General features: G+C 39.9%; 1 protein-coding gene across 10 annotated transcripts in view; it reads right to left on the reverse strand.

Moving 5' to 3' along the window:
• The window catches only part of ABCA4 (ATP binding cassette subfamily A member 4), an 81595-nt gene that overhangs the window by 21342 nt on the left and 44220 nt on the right, over positions 1 to 16033 (reverse strand). For 9 of the 10 annotated variants that reach the window (XM_067001599.1, XM_067001598.1, XM_013186636.3 and 6 more), the window contains 12 exons: positions 14649 to 14747; positions 10417 to 10638; positions 7617 to 7794; positions 6107 to 6238; positions 5219 to 5358; positions 4222 to 4359; positions 3425 to 3612; positions 2568 to 2658; positions 1787 to 1992; positions 1325 to 1373; positions 539 to 780; positions 7 to 131 (listed from right to left, as the gene is read on the reverse strand). In XM_067001599.1, coding sequence (XP_066857700.1) covers positions 7 to 131; positions 539 to 780; positions 1325 to 1373; positions 1787 to 1992; positions 2568 to 2658; positions 3425 to 3612; positions 4222 to 4359; positions 5219 to 5358; positions 6107 to 6238; positions 7617 to 7794; positions 10417 to 10638; positions 14649 to 14747 — 1810 coding nt within the window. The remainder of the gene's footprint in view (positions 1 to 6; positions 132 to 538; positions 781 to 1324; positions 1374 to 1786; positions 1993 to 2567; positions 2659 to 3424; positions 3613 to 4221; positions 4360 to 5218; positions 5359 to 6106; positions 6239 to 7616; positions 7795 to 10416; positions 10639 to 14648; positions 14748 to 16033) is intronic. The other variant, XM_067001600.1, reaches the window with a different exon arrangement.

Genomic DNA, 16033 nt, shown 5'->3' on the forward strand with positions numbered 1-16033 from the left:
TCTTACCTGAAGAAAGTAAACTGTTGTCCATAGATCCAAGGGTGTAAGGTTAAGGCAGGATATTCTCCAAATGGAGGAATAATGACTGTAAGCATTAAAGACAGCAACACAAAACTAGCAGGGAGAACAATCTGCAGGGGACATGAAAACACCACACTAAGACATATGCTGCAGAGTGACACTGTACGCAGCTTGTAACATACATAAATGAAGGAGGGACAGTAGGAGAACAGAGATCTGGTTTAGCTCCCAACCATCAACTATTTAACTTCTAATGCCAGTTAAGACTGGTTGTCACAGAACTGTACTGTGTTAAAAAGAAAATGCTGGGCTAGTAGTGATTGAATCCTGAATTTGGTGAGAATGACAGATTACAGGCAGAAAGAGAGACAGAACAGCTGGAACCATAGATTAGAAAAGCGAGGGACCTGTTCCCTATCTGCAGCACCTCTGTTGCTTTGCATGGAGACATTACCAGGAAAGACAGTGTTGAGAACATTATGGGAAAGAGTCAAGGACACCAACAGTGAGTCAATACCTGGGCTAGGAAGTCCTTGTGGCTGCGGGAGGCATGGTGGAACCGTTTGATGAACAGTGCTTTGATCTGCTGACATACAAGCTGAAAACCTTTATACTGCCGGGACCCTTTGCCTTCATTTTGATCTCCTGCTATGCCTACTGGCAGTTGAGAAGTGTCATTGGTTTCCAGTGGGGTTTGTTCAGCTGTTTTGTTCTCAGTAGAAATTTTGCCACAAGTAGAACCATTTGCTTGATTGTCTCCTAGGTTAAAAATTGCAATTAATAATAGGAATTACCCTGATGAAGAGGGGCAGAGAAGACACTTTATTCTCCATACCTGAAGACAGCACAAATATTTTACTGAGCTCAAAATTTGATCAAAAGTATGTATCATATCACCAGATTGCTTTAATTATAATTGTTACAGTGTGGCTGTATCCAGTAGCATCACATAGATTATACACTTACTCAGCAGGATGAACTAGTTAATCATGTAGATAGTTTATGGACTTCTAGGCAACACAATACTTCTTATAAAAACCACTGACATCTGGGGGATGGACACTACATCTTTATTTACACAGTTATGGACCTGATCCAATCAAAATAAAAGTATTTCTGCTGACTTCATCTGGTTTCTCAGATATCATGTCAGGCACTAAAATCAGGTATTTACTGACTAAAATGTATTTTGATGAGAATACCATACATAGACCAAAAATTCTGAGGCTCTTCTTTACTTGGCATTCAGAATATAGAACTGTCCCAAGAAAAGTTTATCAAATACCGATTCATGGATTTATACCTGCTTTTTGCATTTCAGGGCTAGCTTCTGCTGTGACCTTTAGGAAAACCTGTCAGAGACAAGCACATCCGGTAAAGAATAGAACATTAACCTGACCTCAGAAACACTATATACTATCCTTTAATGCAACAGAAAAAGATTTCGATACCTTTTCAGTACTCTTGTTTACTACACAGTCTGAGGTCTCTTATGAAATATCTCAGAAAATAAAGAGATGATCCAACTTAGATACAGAGAGAGAGATTTCTGGCTAATGAGTCATGCTCCACAAGGCTAACACACAGTCAGATTTGAGGCCTTTCTCTATGCCCATTCCAATGATTTTCTGAGTGTGCCACACCAAATGTGACTGGGTTTCAAGGGAGATGTAGGAATTAGTAAGGTTACATGCTTAAGAGAAGGAACAGTCTCAGAAAACATTTTGGGGACTGATGGTAGGACCAGCAAATATTTCGTCATTACCTCTTCAAGTGGAGTGTCTGAAACTCCAAAACTGCTAAGTCCCAGGTCATCCAATGTTTCCTCCAGTTCTCTGAAGAGACTGGCATAAGATCGCTGTTTAAAGTGCTTACTGGGCAACAGGTAAATAAGTTCTTGACCAATGCTTTCAATTAATTTTGCTTCTGGGACATGATGATGAATTACTTCTGCTAGCTCATTCAGATCTCCTGTGAAAAGTCAAAACGGTGTTCCAAGAATGAATATTTCACCATGCTAAGCATGATTTCAAAAGCTGTTGTTTGTACTATACGAAAGGGGACTGTTCTATTACGCAACTTAAAGATATCTCAGTTAACCTGTAATAGACTGGGCCATGTTACTAATTACGCTTCTGGAACAAGGTAGCAGGAAACTATTTCAGGTCTGTTAATAAAGCACAATAAAATCTTCAGGAATATCTACTTAATTTCTTCTTTGACATAGAAAGCCAAAATAACTTGTTCTGAGAAAACCAGTTTCCTTTGCTCTACATGTGCTTCAGTTTTCATTACCAAATTGTACATTTTGGTGCAGAGTTGTTGAAAATTCACAGTAGACTTCCAAAGCACACTGAGACCACACATATATCAAACAGGGGCAATGGTATACAGAAGTGTGAAGAAACTTTATTCATTTTACAATCCAATGCAGTTAGACAAGTGCTGGAAAAGTGGACCTCAGCAGCAGTGATCTGTAAGGTGAGACTGCAGTACAACAGGAGACATAGCCACATGCTGGAATGCTGAACCATTCCACTTCTTACCATCCAGTTCCTGCACTTGAGTTCCTTCTTTGTCCCTGCGTGCACAGCTGGAGCAGGAGCAGGAGCACTGAGATCCACAGCTACAAAATGACTGGCACGGACAAGCAACAGATACAAAGATGAAAGTGCTTCAGATACATGCAAAACAGTACATAAAGGCTGTCAGCCTTTGAACACTTTGAGTCAGTGAAAAATACATCATATCTGAAGCATCTGGAACATATTGCACTGAAGGTCATCTGAGGACTGGATTAAGTAAAACAGACAACACAAATTCTCCTACACAAACCATATTTGTCAGTTCTAAATTACATGCAAATACCTGGGGAAATGCGATCAGCAGTGGCCATAAGTATACAGATCACGTTGGTACTAAGGCTGAAAGTGCTTCCTACAGTAGAAACAATCCAGAACCATACTTCTCAAGCTGTGGAATGCTGCTTTAGCTATGGATTAAATTTAGACTCATCTGGCATTTGAGCTAGGTACTAGAGAGCACCATGTTTACAAGTATACTGCAAAGGAGGCATCAGAAAGATTGGTATACGCACAAAGGCAACTTGACAGGTAAAGGTTTTGATAGACATAACTGAGGAAAGTGAATTATAGACCACTGAAGACTTCATGTCAAATTACTATTTTCACTTGTCCTGCTGAATATATATTTATAAAATCAGAGATTTTTACAGAGATCCTCATGCAGCCATGTAATTTCATGAAGTGTTATCAAATTCTGTCATTGTTTTCTCCATTTTGAAGTCAGTTTTGTACAAAGCCTCAAGCAGCGCTTGATTGCTTTCTACCTTGGCACGCATATGTATTGTTCAGATTACATGAGGAGGGAAGCACATACTTACTGCATTCCTTACAATTCTGGTGTTTTTCATCTTGCGAACAAGAGTGAGATAGAAGCCAGATCCAAAGCAGTTCTTAAGGAATACAGGGGAGCCTGAGCAGAAGAGTTTTCCGTGGGATATGATAGCTATCCTATCTCCAAGAATGTCTGCCTCATCCATGTGATGGGTTGAGAGGATGATGGTTCTGCCTAGAAGGAAAAAGAAAGAACATTTAAGGGACGACCTCTCTCAGGAACTCAAAACAGCACATAGTTTTTGGCAATTAATGCAGGGTTTTCTCTGCACCAGGGCCAGCACTCAGTTTGCTGCATCCATAATCGTCTGCTCAAAGAATCTTGTTTGCATATATCCCTAGCATGCAAACTTTCCAGTATCTAAAGGGGGCCTACAGTAAAGCTGGGGAGGGACTCTTTATCAGGGAGTATAGTGATAGGACAAGGGGGAATGGCTTTAAACCAAAAAAAGGGTAGATTTAGATTGGATCTCAGGAAGAAATTCTTTACTATGAGGGTGGTGAAGCACTGGAACAGGTTTCCCAGAGAAGCTGTGGATGCCCCATCCCTGGAAGTGTTTAAGGCCAGGTTGGATGGGGCTTTGAGCAAGCTGGTCTGGTGGGAGGCATCCCTGCCCATGGCAGGGGGGTTGGAATTAGATGGTCTTTAACGTCCCTTCCAAACCAAACCATTCTATGATAAAACAGTTTACACAGCAGGCACATGTTATATCTATTGCAGGCTTAAAAAAAAAACAAAAACAAACAAAAAAAACCCCACAGTTTAAACCCTCAAACCTGTTACCTGAGCGATACTTCAGCAGAAGATCCCAGATAGATCGCCTGGAATATGGATCAACTCCAGAAGTGGGCTCATCCAAAACTACCACTTTTGCTTCACCAACAAAAGCAATGGCAACAGAGAGTTTTCTTTGCATTCCACCTACCAGAAGATGGAGACACCCAGGAGTCTGAGATGAATCATGCATGTGGTAGGGATGTAATTAACACAGTTTTTCAGGGTAGAGAGAGACAAACTGATACAAGTAAAACAAAACCCATCCTCAAACAAATTTCTGCAATGTTGGATCCATAGTCACATATTTCTTCTGAAGTTCAAAACAACTCATTAATTATTATATATATATATATATACATATATATAATTCATTTACTTATTTTAGAATTTTTCATTTCTGTGCTACATTTTCCGGTTCTGACCTAAAGAAAAAGCATGAAGATCTGAGATTTTTCATATTTTTGTGTGAAATCGGCCAACTTTTACAGCTGCAATCAAGACAAAAGTGTAAGAACTCCTGACTCTGTATTCAATTCAGCTTTTGAACCTGAAATTGAAATATGTTCAAATACACTGCATGCATTTTTTAACCTTTAGAATTAAAGAAGTTGCCCCTACCAAATAATGCAGTATTCTAGAGTACTGACACAAACAGGGGACCAGCATGGTGGTATAATATTTAATTTGCCTTGAAATTATGTAGACTTTTTTGTTGTTACGCTGATGGATATATTTTTATATATTCGTTTTAAACCAGCAACTTTTAAGTATATTTGAATTTGTCACATTTATAAGAAGCACAAGCTTCAGGGACAGATTTTGCCAGTTTTTTGTGCAGTCCCATTAAGCAATCTTTTTAAGAGTAAAGACCTCCCTAGTGCAGAGTGATTTGGCAAAATACAGCCTCAGACAATGGAACTAAAAAAATACTTGAGTTCTTTACCCACAGATGAAGAAAAGGCAGCAGAAAAAAAAACAACTCTTAGAACAATCTCGTGGGCACCTGACAAATTCTGAGCCTCTTCATTCCTTTTATGGGTGAGGCCCATGTCTTCTAGCATCGTTTCCAGCTCTTGTTCAGCTTCATCCCTGGATCTCCCTTTCAGTTGGGAATAAAACAATATGTGTTCTGCTACAGTAAGGCTGTGAAATCAGACAGAAAGGCATCAAGGCAATTTAAATGAATTAGCACAATTTTTCCAAACAACAATAAATTTGCTTTAGGTTTATCTTGCTGAAAGAAGAGGGCCTACTTTACCCTAAACTTGGACCACAGATATTGTTTGGTATCAACACACTTCACTCAGCTGTCACAGGATCTTCCTTTGCCTTTTCAAATCAGAAACTGCTACTAAAGGAACAGGCATAACAGACATCAAGCTACCTGTTTACGGGAATAAAACAGGTACTGATGTGGCAACAGCATCGAGGAAGAAAGACTACTGTTGGTATGACTACCAACTGATGGCAGTAAATCTGGAAATCATCTGAGAAGGTAGTCAACTGTCAAGTGGTAGGGCACAATGGGCATAAAAATATCCTGCTACTGCAGTGTCAGATCAGATTTTTCTGCTTTAGGAAAAAAAAAAGTGGCTTACATTATAGTGCATGAAATCCCAGGCTGAACTCCTGCCAACCCACACTACAACATAAAATGCCAATACAAAGAACACTGTCATCTTCCTTGGAAACTTGTTTGTTCCCAGATAAATGATGCCAGAGAAATCTACTGAGGACATACAACAGCTATATTATAGGAGTGTTAAGAGTTGGAGAAGTACCTCTGCGATACAGAGGTACACTGAGAGCAGAGCAAGAGAAACAACACAGGCTTTGGGGATGGGACAAGAATGCATGCTTGTTCTTAAAGCTAGTATGGAACAATACTTACTGATTGAATAGGATGTTGTACTGAGGGCACATGCCTAATCGTTGCCGAATGGAGTCCGTGTGAGTTTGAATATCCAGGCCACCAATCAGCACAGTTCCAGAGGTGGGTGGGAAGAGGCCTGTCAGTATTGACCTATGAAAATAAAATGAGGGAATTCCCACTCACCCATCTTTCTGTGCCAGATTAGGAACACACCTTACATGATTCCACTAGATGGAGCATGATGACTTCTTACTATGGCCTCGATGAAACAATCCTAATGAAAAGCATACATACGCATATTCTTGCACACTGCAGTGAGAATCTTGTGGCTCTGCTAATGTTTAAAACTTCTGATAAACCTGCCTGTATGGTTTTGGCCTGCAAACAGAAAACTGTTTCTGTCAGCTACGCTGTTTCAGAGGAGTTTGTTAAGTGTGTTACGCTACTCCTGTGTACAAACTGGTCTAAAATGAAGCTCAGTAGGACCAATAGTGCTTTAAGGTCTCTAGCCATGCTGACTGGCTCATACCTAACCTTTATTTTCTGTAAAATGGAAGGGGGGCAGAGCATTGGGTTGCAAATGGATAGGATAATGGATTTCTCAGTTCTGAAAATTTCAAAGCAGTAGAAATTTTTGTTTTTAATCAGCAGAATCATAGAATCATCAAGGTTGGAAAAGACCTCTAAGATCATCTTGTCCAACCGTCAAGCATTAAAAAAATACATTTACACAACATTTCAGCAGATTACAATCATTTTGTTTGGGGTCAAACATTTTTCATGGAACAATTAAAATTTTCAAAGGCAATTTAAAGTGCTTTTGAAATAAAAGTCTTTTTGAATTAAAAACCTAAACTGTTCTGCTGGGGAACATTGTAATGAAACGCTTCAGTTCTTTCAACATTTGGTGAACTCTTCACAGACTCATTAAGTGTTTTGTTCACCAATTAATCCTATTATGATAAATAAAGTCCTGTATGAAGAAGATTAAACATACTTGAAGTCCATCTTCCTGTGACTTTAGGGTTCTAGAACTAAAGCAACATTTTAATCTGGGTATAGATCTTTAATATACATAACCATTTTGTCTAAAGAGCGTCTGAATTTACATCCTTTGCACACAGGCCAAAAGCACGTCTGACAAAGCCACTTAGACAGAGAAACCAAGAATATGCAGACTGTAGTAGTTTTCCAATCTTCATCTCTTTCAGCTAGATGTTTCTTACTCCTCACCTATTGGGAGTTGGCAATAGGAAATTAATGTTGGGGTGTTAGAGGAGAGAACTGCTTCCTCCTTTCTGTATTTCCACTAGCGTGTCACCATTGCCTCACTCTCAAAGCTTTAGCTAGACCAGCGTATCTTCTCTTTGCTTAGGGGCAGCATTTCCCTGTCTGGGACAAGCTTGATGTTGTGTCAATCTAGCCACAAGGGTGGCAGAGAAACAAGGGAAGAGTGAAATGAGAAGGCTGCTCCTCAGGACTCAACAGAACACTGCTCTGGATTTGCTTCTTTAAAATACAGACTTACATGGTGGTTGTCTTTCCTGCTCCATTGTGACCAAGAAACGCTGTGATCTGGCCCTCATAAAAAGTAATATTCATCCCATCTACTGCTGGCTTGGGCCTGTTCGCAAAAATCTTCACCAGGTTCTGAACACATACTCCTGGAATCAATCCTGTTGGCTCAGGTTCACAGAAGGTATTTACTTGAAAGGCAAGAAATTAAGAATGAGAAAAGAATATAAGAATATGTGTTGATCCCAACTTTGATGATGACACATCAGTAAGTGCACATACCCAGTAAAACATGCCAGGGCGAGATTCTCCAGTCACACCAGTAGTTAACTGAAGCAAGGTTCCTAACTGCAGTGCAATTTGTTTAGATTCACCCAGCTATGAATGGCAGAAGAAAGAGAGCCCAGAATTTTAATGGTCTGTGGAGATGTAGCTCACTAGATCAGGTGGAGCTGAACATGCTTTCTGTTTTTACTGTGTAGCTTGAAGATTATTTAGCACTGTTGTCTGTAGATACTTAGATAGGCTGAGATTACATTAAACAAGCAGCATGTCGCCTTTCCAACCAGGCTGAAATCTGCCATTCAAATCATCTGCCCAGCTGTGCATTCTTTTACCATGACGCTTTAAAAAAACAACATTCGCCTTTAATCCTGGTAGGTGAAATTTACCCCCTTGCTGAGGCCAGCTCAAAACTTAGGCATTACCTAACAGGAACACTACATGGGATGGCTTTCTCTCAGGATTAAAAATGCATTATTGTAAACAGCACCATCAGGAATTTTTATTGCATCAGCTTCTAGACAAAACAAACTTCCTTTGAAGTAAATTAAGCCCTTGGGCAATGTGAATTATGGGAGTTGAGAAATTTAAACTAAAGACCCTGTCCACTTTTGTTTACACAGAATACTTAAGGCTTTGTAAGGAGGCTTGTTTTGCAATTGCAGTTCACTTAAATCATTCACTACCCATCAGGCCCGTGTGGAGAGCAGCCAATGCCATCTGGGTGAAACCAGCCCCACCTCCATCAGTGACTTTTAAGACTCTGTCATTACACACAATGCTTGGGAAAAAGTCCCAAATATGTTGTACATGAGAGAGCTGCATATACTACAGAGCAGCTGAAATAACTCATCTGGATGGGAGAGCTTTATTTGAAATAAAATGATGCTCATAACAAACTTTTTTTTTTTTTTTAAGGAATCTAGGCTTTTGCCTTACTGGGGCAAATACAAACTTCCCTGTATTCTCAGAAGTTGAGATGAAGGCTAGATAGTTCTGCATATACGGGCAATTGAGGTACCATCCCATTTTTTATATGTATCATTAGCTCAGTTCTTATTTGCCTGCAAGTCTCATTGACAATTTCTGAGATAAATGTTGTGTTTTCTGAGACAATTTCTGAGACAAATGCTGACAAATGCTCTGATGATCTCCCCCAGTATCTGCTTAGCATCACCTGAGAAGCACTGGTGGGGGGGTGAGCTCCCTTTATTGGGGTGGGCCATTCCTCTATCCTGATCTTATTCCCACAATGAAATTTTGGACCATTAGGTCTTTCTTTAGAGGTGGCAGCATTTATAGGGGATGTGAATGGGGCCTTAGGTGAAAGCTCTGCTTAAAGCATACCAAGCAGTTAGGCTTTATGCTGTGTCTGCCCTGCTCTGTGAACTGGTGCTAATGCTGGACTGCAGTAGAGTTAAGCTATTAGAACCATTTCCTATCCCACCACTCTTACATGAAGCACCACTGCTAACACAAAGCCATTTTAGAAAGTATCATTCAACTATACCAGCTCTACTCTTGACTTCTCTACCCACTTCCCAGTTTCTCCATGGCTGGCTGAAAAGGAAGGAAGGCTTCTTTGTGCAGTGACAGGCAAAGCCCTTCCTCTCTGGGCATGTAACAGCTGGAACCTGGGAGCTGATGAATACAGCACCACAAAGATAAGGCAGTACTAAGAGAAGATTGGCTGAAGTAACCTTTGCCCTCTGCCTGTCTTGTTTCTTTTGAAGTCCTGTCCTGTTTCTATTCACCCTGAATGCATGCTTTCAGTGCCTACGTGAGGTGCTCTGATGACCCCACTTTTATCTCCAGCTTCTCAAGAGAGCTGTCTATAGCAGTTACTTTTGCTACAGAATCCACATCATTCCTCTGAGCACCACATGCAGAAAACTCCTCTGGCTTCCCACAAAAGAGGACACTGGCACTTGAAAACAAGACAGGTCATTCAGGAATTCTTAGGTGGTGGCTAATGTCAGCATCAGAAGAGGCTACAGACAGACACACAGCACATCAGATAAATCCCTTTGAAACCAACCTATCCCCACAGATGCAAAACACACTGAAGACAGGCAAAGAAAGGGGGGCAGGAGAGAACAGCATTCTTCTCAGCGTAAGTATTTATATTAAAGTCATGGCTCTGTTTAATCCTAGGAAGTCAATGTATATCACTCAGAGGTTTCCCTTAGCAAGTACACTAACTTGTTACAGGGACAGTCTGCATTTCCACCATAAAGAACAAAACAAAACAAAACCAAACCCCCCCCCCGCCCCCCCCCCCCCCCCCCCAAATTACAGAGCTCTCCTGAAAGGCATCTCTTTTATGGGTGGTATCTAAAATATTCTGAGTGATCTTGAATGTAGACAAATCAGTAGGAGGGTAGGTGGGAGAATCAGTGCCTCTCCTAAACTTAGCTCTGGCAGTTGCATGCTAACCTCTTTAATAACTGCAATCATTCCTATATTTACTTTGTTATGAAGTACTGTAAGTATGGTATCTGAGAAATACTCAGATTGCTCTCTCTCCTTACTATTCATTTCATCTTTGTCCTGGACATCTGTCTTACGCATCCCCTGCTCGCCGGGTTCTTTTTCTCGTTTGTGTTTACATTGTTTGTTTTTACCGTCCTCCCCCTGGTTGTCACTCTTTTCTTCTGGCTTTTCAGGTTCTTCAGATTTCTTTGTTCTGCTTTCATTTTTTTCCCCTTCCATGGCCTTCTGATCCACACAGCATTCTGACTGTGGACTGTTTTCTATATAAAACAAAAGTAACCAACATTTAGTCAACCAAAATTTATTTTCCTCTTATCTTTAGAAGTGCATTGAGGAAAAGGACGTAGTCCTAAGCCTCGAGCTCTGCAAGAGCATTAATCAAAGTGCTTTACTCAGGTTAAGAACACAGCACTTGAGGCCATCTAGATTAAAATCTGCTTCACCATGTCGGAACCAGATATTTACAGAAAAAGACTGACAATTTTGCAATTATAGACTCAAGAGTAGAAGGTCCTTACTAACATAATGTATATGTTTTATATATTTATGTTTTGTCCATGAAGCTCCAGACTAAATACTTCACCACGCTAAGAGAAAAGCTATACAAGTGTTTCACAGACTTACAGGGACTGAGAGGAAGAAAACCCAATGAAAAGATTAATTGAAAAGCAAACTGCTACTTAGGTTAAGAGGCTAGCTCCAGACCAGAGTGAATGAGTTGGTGTTAACTTTTACACAAGAATTTCTGGCTTTCCAGCTTGGTCTCAGATCTTATTGACACAAAAGAAGAGTCATACAAAATCACTAGAAGTAGGAAGAACCATGGTGTAAGAAGAGGGATCCTGAAGAAACTGTATACATAACAGATTCATGCTGGTAGCCTAGAATGTCACTACCATTATCAAATAGCCCCGGACTTAATTTTGTTGTGGAATTTCACCATAATTTTTTGCTATAAGAAATTCTAGAACGTAGAGCTGCATAAAGTTACCAGGGGCACAAATAGCTACATAAGCAACAAATTTATCTAGTCACCTAAAATGGCAAAATGGGGGATAAAAAAAGTAAATCGATACAACTAAATTTTAAAAGTAACTGGATGATTTACCAGTTTAGTTTTATTTTTCAGTCTTGCGTTTTCATTATCTGACATTTTCTTATCCCATTTCCTTCCAAACACATTAATGAGCTATGACTAATGAAGAAAATGCTTAGTAGTGCCCTTGAAGGAAAAGATAGGAGTTGAGAGAAGTTCTACAGCTGTTCACGTAAGCTGAGGCACACTAAAGAGGTAAGAATCACATGCCTCAGGAATTCATCACACAGAGTTGACCTTTCTAACTCTCCCTGCTTGAGAAAACCCAAGGTGATGTTTTGTGAAAGAGAAGATGAAATAGTACAGAACAAATTCATAGTAATGCTCTGAGGCTAGCTGAGATAATCATGGAATAATTTAGATCAGAAGAGACTTCCAAATGTCTACAGTTCAACCACCAAAATAAGGCCAAATTATAGCAGGTTGACTTTTTCAAAAAATAGAGATTTCACAACCTCTCCGGGCAACCTGTTCCACTATCTTTACCTTCATAGTAAAGATTTTTTTTTCTTATATTGAATTGGAATTCCAGTTTTCCAGCTTATATCTATTGCCTCTCATCCTCCCACTGGGTACTTCTAAGAAGTTTGGCCCTCTCTTACCCTTCTCTCTTAAGGCTGAGCAGATCCGGCTCTCTCAGCATCTCCTCATTTGTCATACGCTCCAGTTCTTCATCAACTTGGTGACTCTTTGCTGAGCTCCCTCCATTAACTCAATGTCTCATTTTCACTGGGAATGCCCAAACTGGACATCGTACTCCAGGTACAGTCTCACAAGCGCTGACTAGAATGGAATGATCACTACACTTGAACTTCTGACTACACTCTTGCTAATATAGTTCAGGATGCAGTTGGTCTTCTTGGCTACAAGAGCACACTTGTTCATGATCATGACAGCTCATGATCAACATGCTGTCCACCAGGCCTTTCCTACAAAGCTGCCTACCAGCCAGGTGGTGGACAGTCTGTACTGTCACACGGGGTTACTCCATCCCAGATACAGTATTATGCATTTACTTTTGTTGAACTCCATACGATTTCTGTAAAGTCATTTCTATAACCTGTCATGGCCCACCTGAACAGCTGTCTTGCACCCCACTGTTCCCTCCAATTTGTTATCTTCCACAAACTTGCTTGGGGTGCACTCTATTCCATCACTCAAATTCTTAAAGAAATTAAACAGTATTGACCCCAATGTTAGTACCCAGGGATGTCACTAATAACTGGTTCCTAGTAAGGCTTTGTACTATTGATCACATTCCTTTGGGCTCAACAGTCTAGTCAGTTTTCAACCCCTTTGTTGTTCACTCAGCCTGTATCTCACTAATTTGGCTATCAGAATACTACAGAATTCCATTCTATAAAGCCTTGCTAAAGAAAGGTTAAATGGCATCCAACACTCTCCTCTTGTCCAGTGATCCCGTCATCTCATCACAGGAGAAAGTCAAATTGGTTAGGCATGATTTGCTCTCAGTAAATTCATGTTGTTATTTCTTATCATCTTGTCCTTCATGTACTTGGCTTCCAAGAAAGATCTACCTTATAACCTGACCAGGTACCCAGGCTAGCCTCTGCAGAACTAGGATGACAGCTGCAGAAAGGACTGAAAATTTGTGCCATTTTTTCTCAACAGTGAACTATTAGATAAGCTCAGATATCTGATACAAATTCACTCACAAAATAAACTCTAGGCTTTACTTAAGCAAAATGTTTTATCTAAGCAACATGAAAAATACTTTTAAAAGCTAGCAATAAAGCAGAAGCCATTGGCTTTTCTGTTGATGACCCACCTGAGCAACTAAATGTTTTGGCATTTTCACGCCTAAAAAATCACGTGTCCCCCTTGTACTGGAAATACATTAAAGAACACAGAACTTAGGAGCCATTAAGTAAACCAGAAAATGGATTTTGTTTTTACTAAATTTAGGTTAAACTAAGTAACTAAAAAACGTCAAAATCCTATAAGCAACTGTGCTCCAAATCTGAGATACTCAAAGGAGCTCTGGTGCAGAATATGCCCAAATTCCAAAGAAAGTCAATGAGATGTAGTGACTGACATCTTATCTGTGCCTTCAGCAATTCCTCATTCATCTATAAACATATTCCAAGTCCTCTTTTGGCTCTTTCCTCCTCCTTCCTACGCACATTTCAATCGGGTGGGTAGCAATTGCAAAGCACAAGCAGATAACAGGCTCCATAATATTTAGACAAGCCTCTAACATTCTGAATACTCTCACAGCAAACCTAAAGGAAAACCTGCTCATTCTTTCAGAATCAACCATAAGACAAAGCCTCTTCAAAGAAAACAATGTTATAGCTTCCTCTTTCCTGATCAAAAGATGTGATCAGTGGATGTATTATTCAGCATGTTCACAGAAAGGATTAACTCCCTTCTGGTCTAAGGGCATCATCCTGAAATGAGACTGCCTTGTCAGCAGTCTGAGCTGATGAAGGGTAAAAGGGTGGTAATGAACAGACTGAAGAAATGATTTCTTTATCTGCCATTTTGATTGGTTTCGCTGTTACCTGTAAAACTAAGACAGGTTTCAAAACACTACCTTCAGCAAGCCTCTACTCCAGACATTAATCATCATTATGCATTAATTCCAATTTAAATACAATCACCCACATGATGTGCTTAACTACTCTACTATCAAAACACAGACAAAATTATGCAAAAGCAAGATTTCTGCTCTTACTCAAGTCAGTCCAAGGGTGTCATCAATTTTGATCTTGCTTACAAACCCAAAGGAAACAGTTAAATTAGTCTGAATTAGAAAAGAATTAGGTTTAGAAAGGGGAAAGGCCTTTAGAAAAGGGGATCCTCAGTGTAAATCAGATCAACACTGTATCTCATTTTGACTCATTTTACAAATGCCGTGTTGTGCAATAAGAACTCCTTGAATGTCTCAAAAGGTGTTGGTTAGAGAGTAGGAGTTTGATGTTGCTTGTTAACCCATGATTTAAAGGCTCTCAGATGGAACAGTGACTCACTTCTAGCAACTCTAATAATAGCAGGCCACTCCAAGTTCAAAGGCACCTGCTGAGATTCCCAGTATATGTCTGTCCCTAATCTTTCCAGCAGCTCATGTAATGAAAATGCTACGCAGTCACCTCTAAGGAGATCAGTGGTTTTGAAGTTATTTCTAAATATCAAAGTTTTGAAAGAACTCACCATCAGCAGTTGCTGTTTTTTCAGCTTTTGGGTTTCTAGAGCCAAACCAGTAAGATTCCTGCAAAGGGAAATACCAAGGCTGTGGTAGCCCATAGTCCCCTAGAAGAAAAATAAAAAGGTGACACATACTTTATAACCACATTCCTCAGTGGGCACAAATTCATCTAGACAAAGTCTGAACCGTAATTACAAACACTTGCAGTTGCCTTAGCAGTCATAGTGTTACCTATCAGAGGTCAAACTGCCCACCAACCACCCGTCAGAACAGATTTTGTTTGCAATTATTATTATTACTAGCCCAGGAGTAAAATATTCAGAAAATGTAATCTGATTTGCCTTCAATTTTCTTAAGCAGAATGTGGTTTAATTACAGAGTAAAGCTACTCTCTACCTGGGGACAATCAAACCAACCAATCAACCAGCAGCTGCCAAGGAACATCCTGATTGCTTAAGATGGGATCCCAGCCTCACTCAATAATTTTCTTTAAATTACTACTTGACATTTGAGGCATTGGGCCTGAACTCTCAACGCGCAATGAGAAAAGAGACTCTAGCTGTTCTTTTAGCACACAGCCTTCCAGGAAAAATGAGACCAGGAGAAAAGCAGATCATTTCTTAAACAGAAATGGGCCTTTTTTGGTCACGGGTTAATTCTGTTTTGAAAAAAGAAAGTATGATAACATTATCAATTCTTGCTGGACCAGACTCGAGTCAGCGACAGTCCATACTGTTTTCTTGGATCACAGTGATTTGCAAGTGGATAGTGCATAGTGATAAGCAATGGAAATTTGTGATGCTCACTGATAGATGGTCAGTTTTTCTGCATTGAAAAACACTTTGTGAAAGTGTCTGCTTATTTTTGACTTACCAAAAATATCCTTTATGTCAGGCAACCACTTGTACTCCCATTATGCACAAAAACGCCCTGTCTGAATTCGTAAACAGTTTGCCTTGCACTTGTTACAGACTGGATTATATCCCTTTGAAGCTGGTAGCTAAAACAACTGCTTCTCATCCAGGATGAATGCAAAAAGCCAAGTGAACTCCATTATGGAGCAGAATGCTTAAATAGCCAAAAGAGCAGTGTGCCAATGGGTGGTTGCTTGCAGAGAAAACTTGAGCAGGAGCTGAACCATATGATTCAAAGGATTATCCAGGGAACTCAAATAGTAAGTTCAAACACTACAGCATTGATTTGCTAGGCCTACATGTGTGTAAGAGAGAAATGCTATGAGAAATTTCAGTGAAACAGAGAAGCAGAAAGCCAAGGAGACGCTCAGAACAAACAGTGAGTGGAATTGAACATGCTGAATAGAATCGCTGAGAAATACTACTTTTGTGTAAAGCGCTGAATGAAAAAAAATAGACTTGGAAACATGAGCAAA

The sequence above is a fragment of the Anser cygnoides genome, chromosome 8, assembly GCF_040182565.1.
Source record: "Anser cygnoides isolate HZ-2024a breed goose chromosome 8, Taihu_goose_T2T_genome, whole genome shotgun sequence".
In the NCBI taxonomy this organism is placed as follows: Eukaryota; Metazoa; Chordata; class Aves; order Anseriformes; family Anatidae; genus Anser; species Anser cygnoides.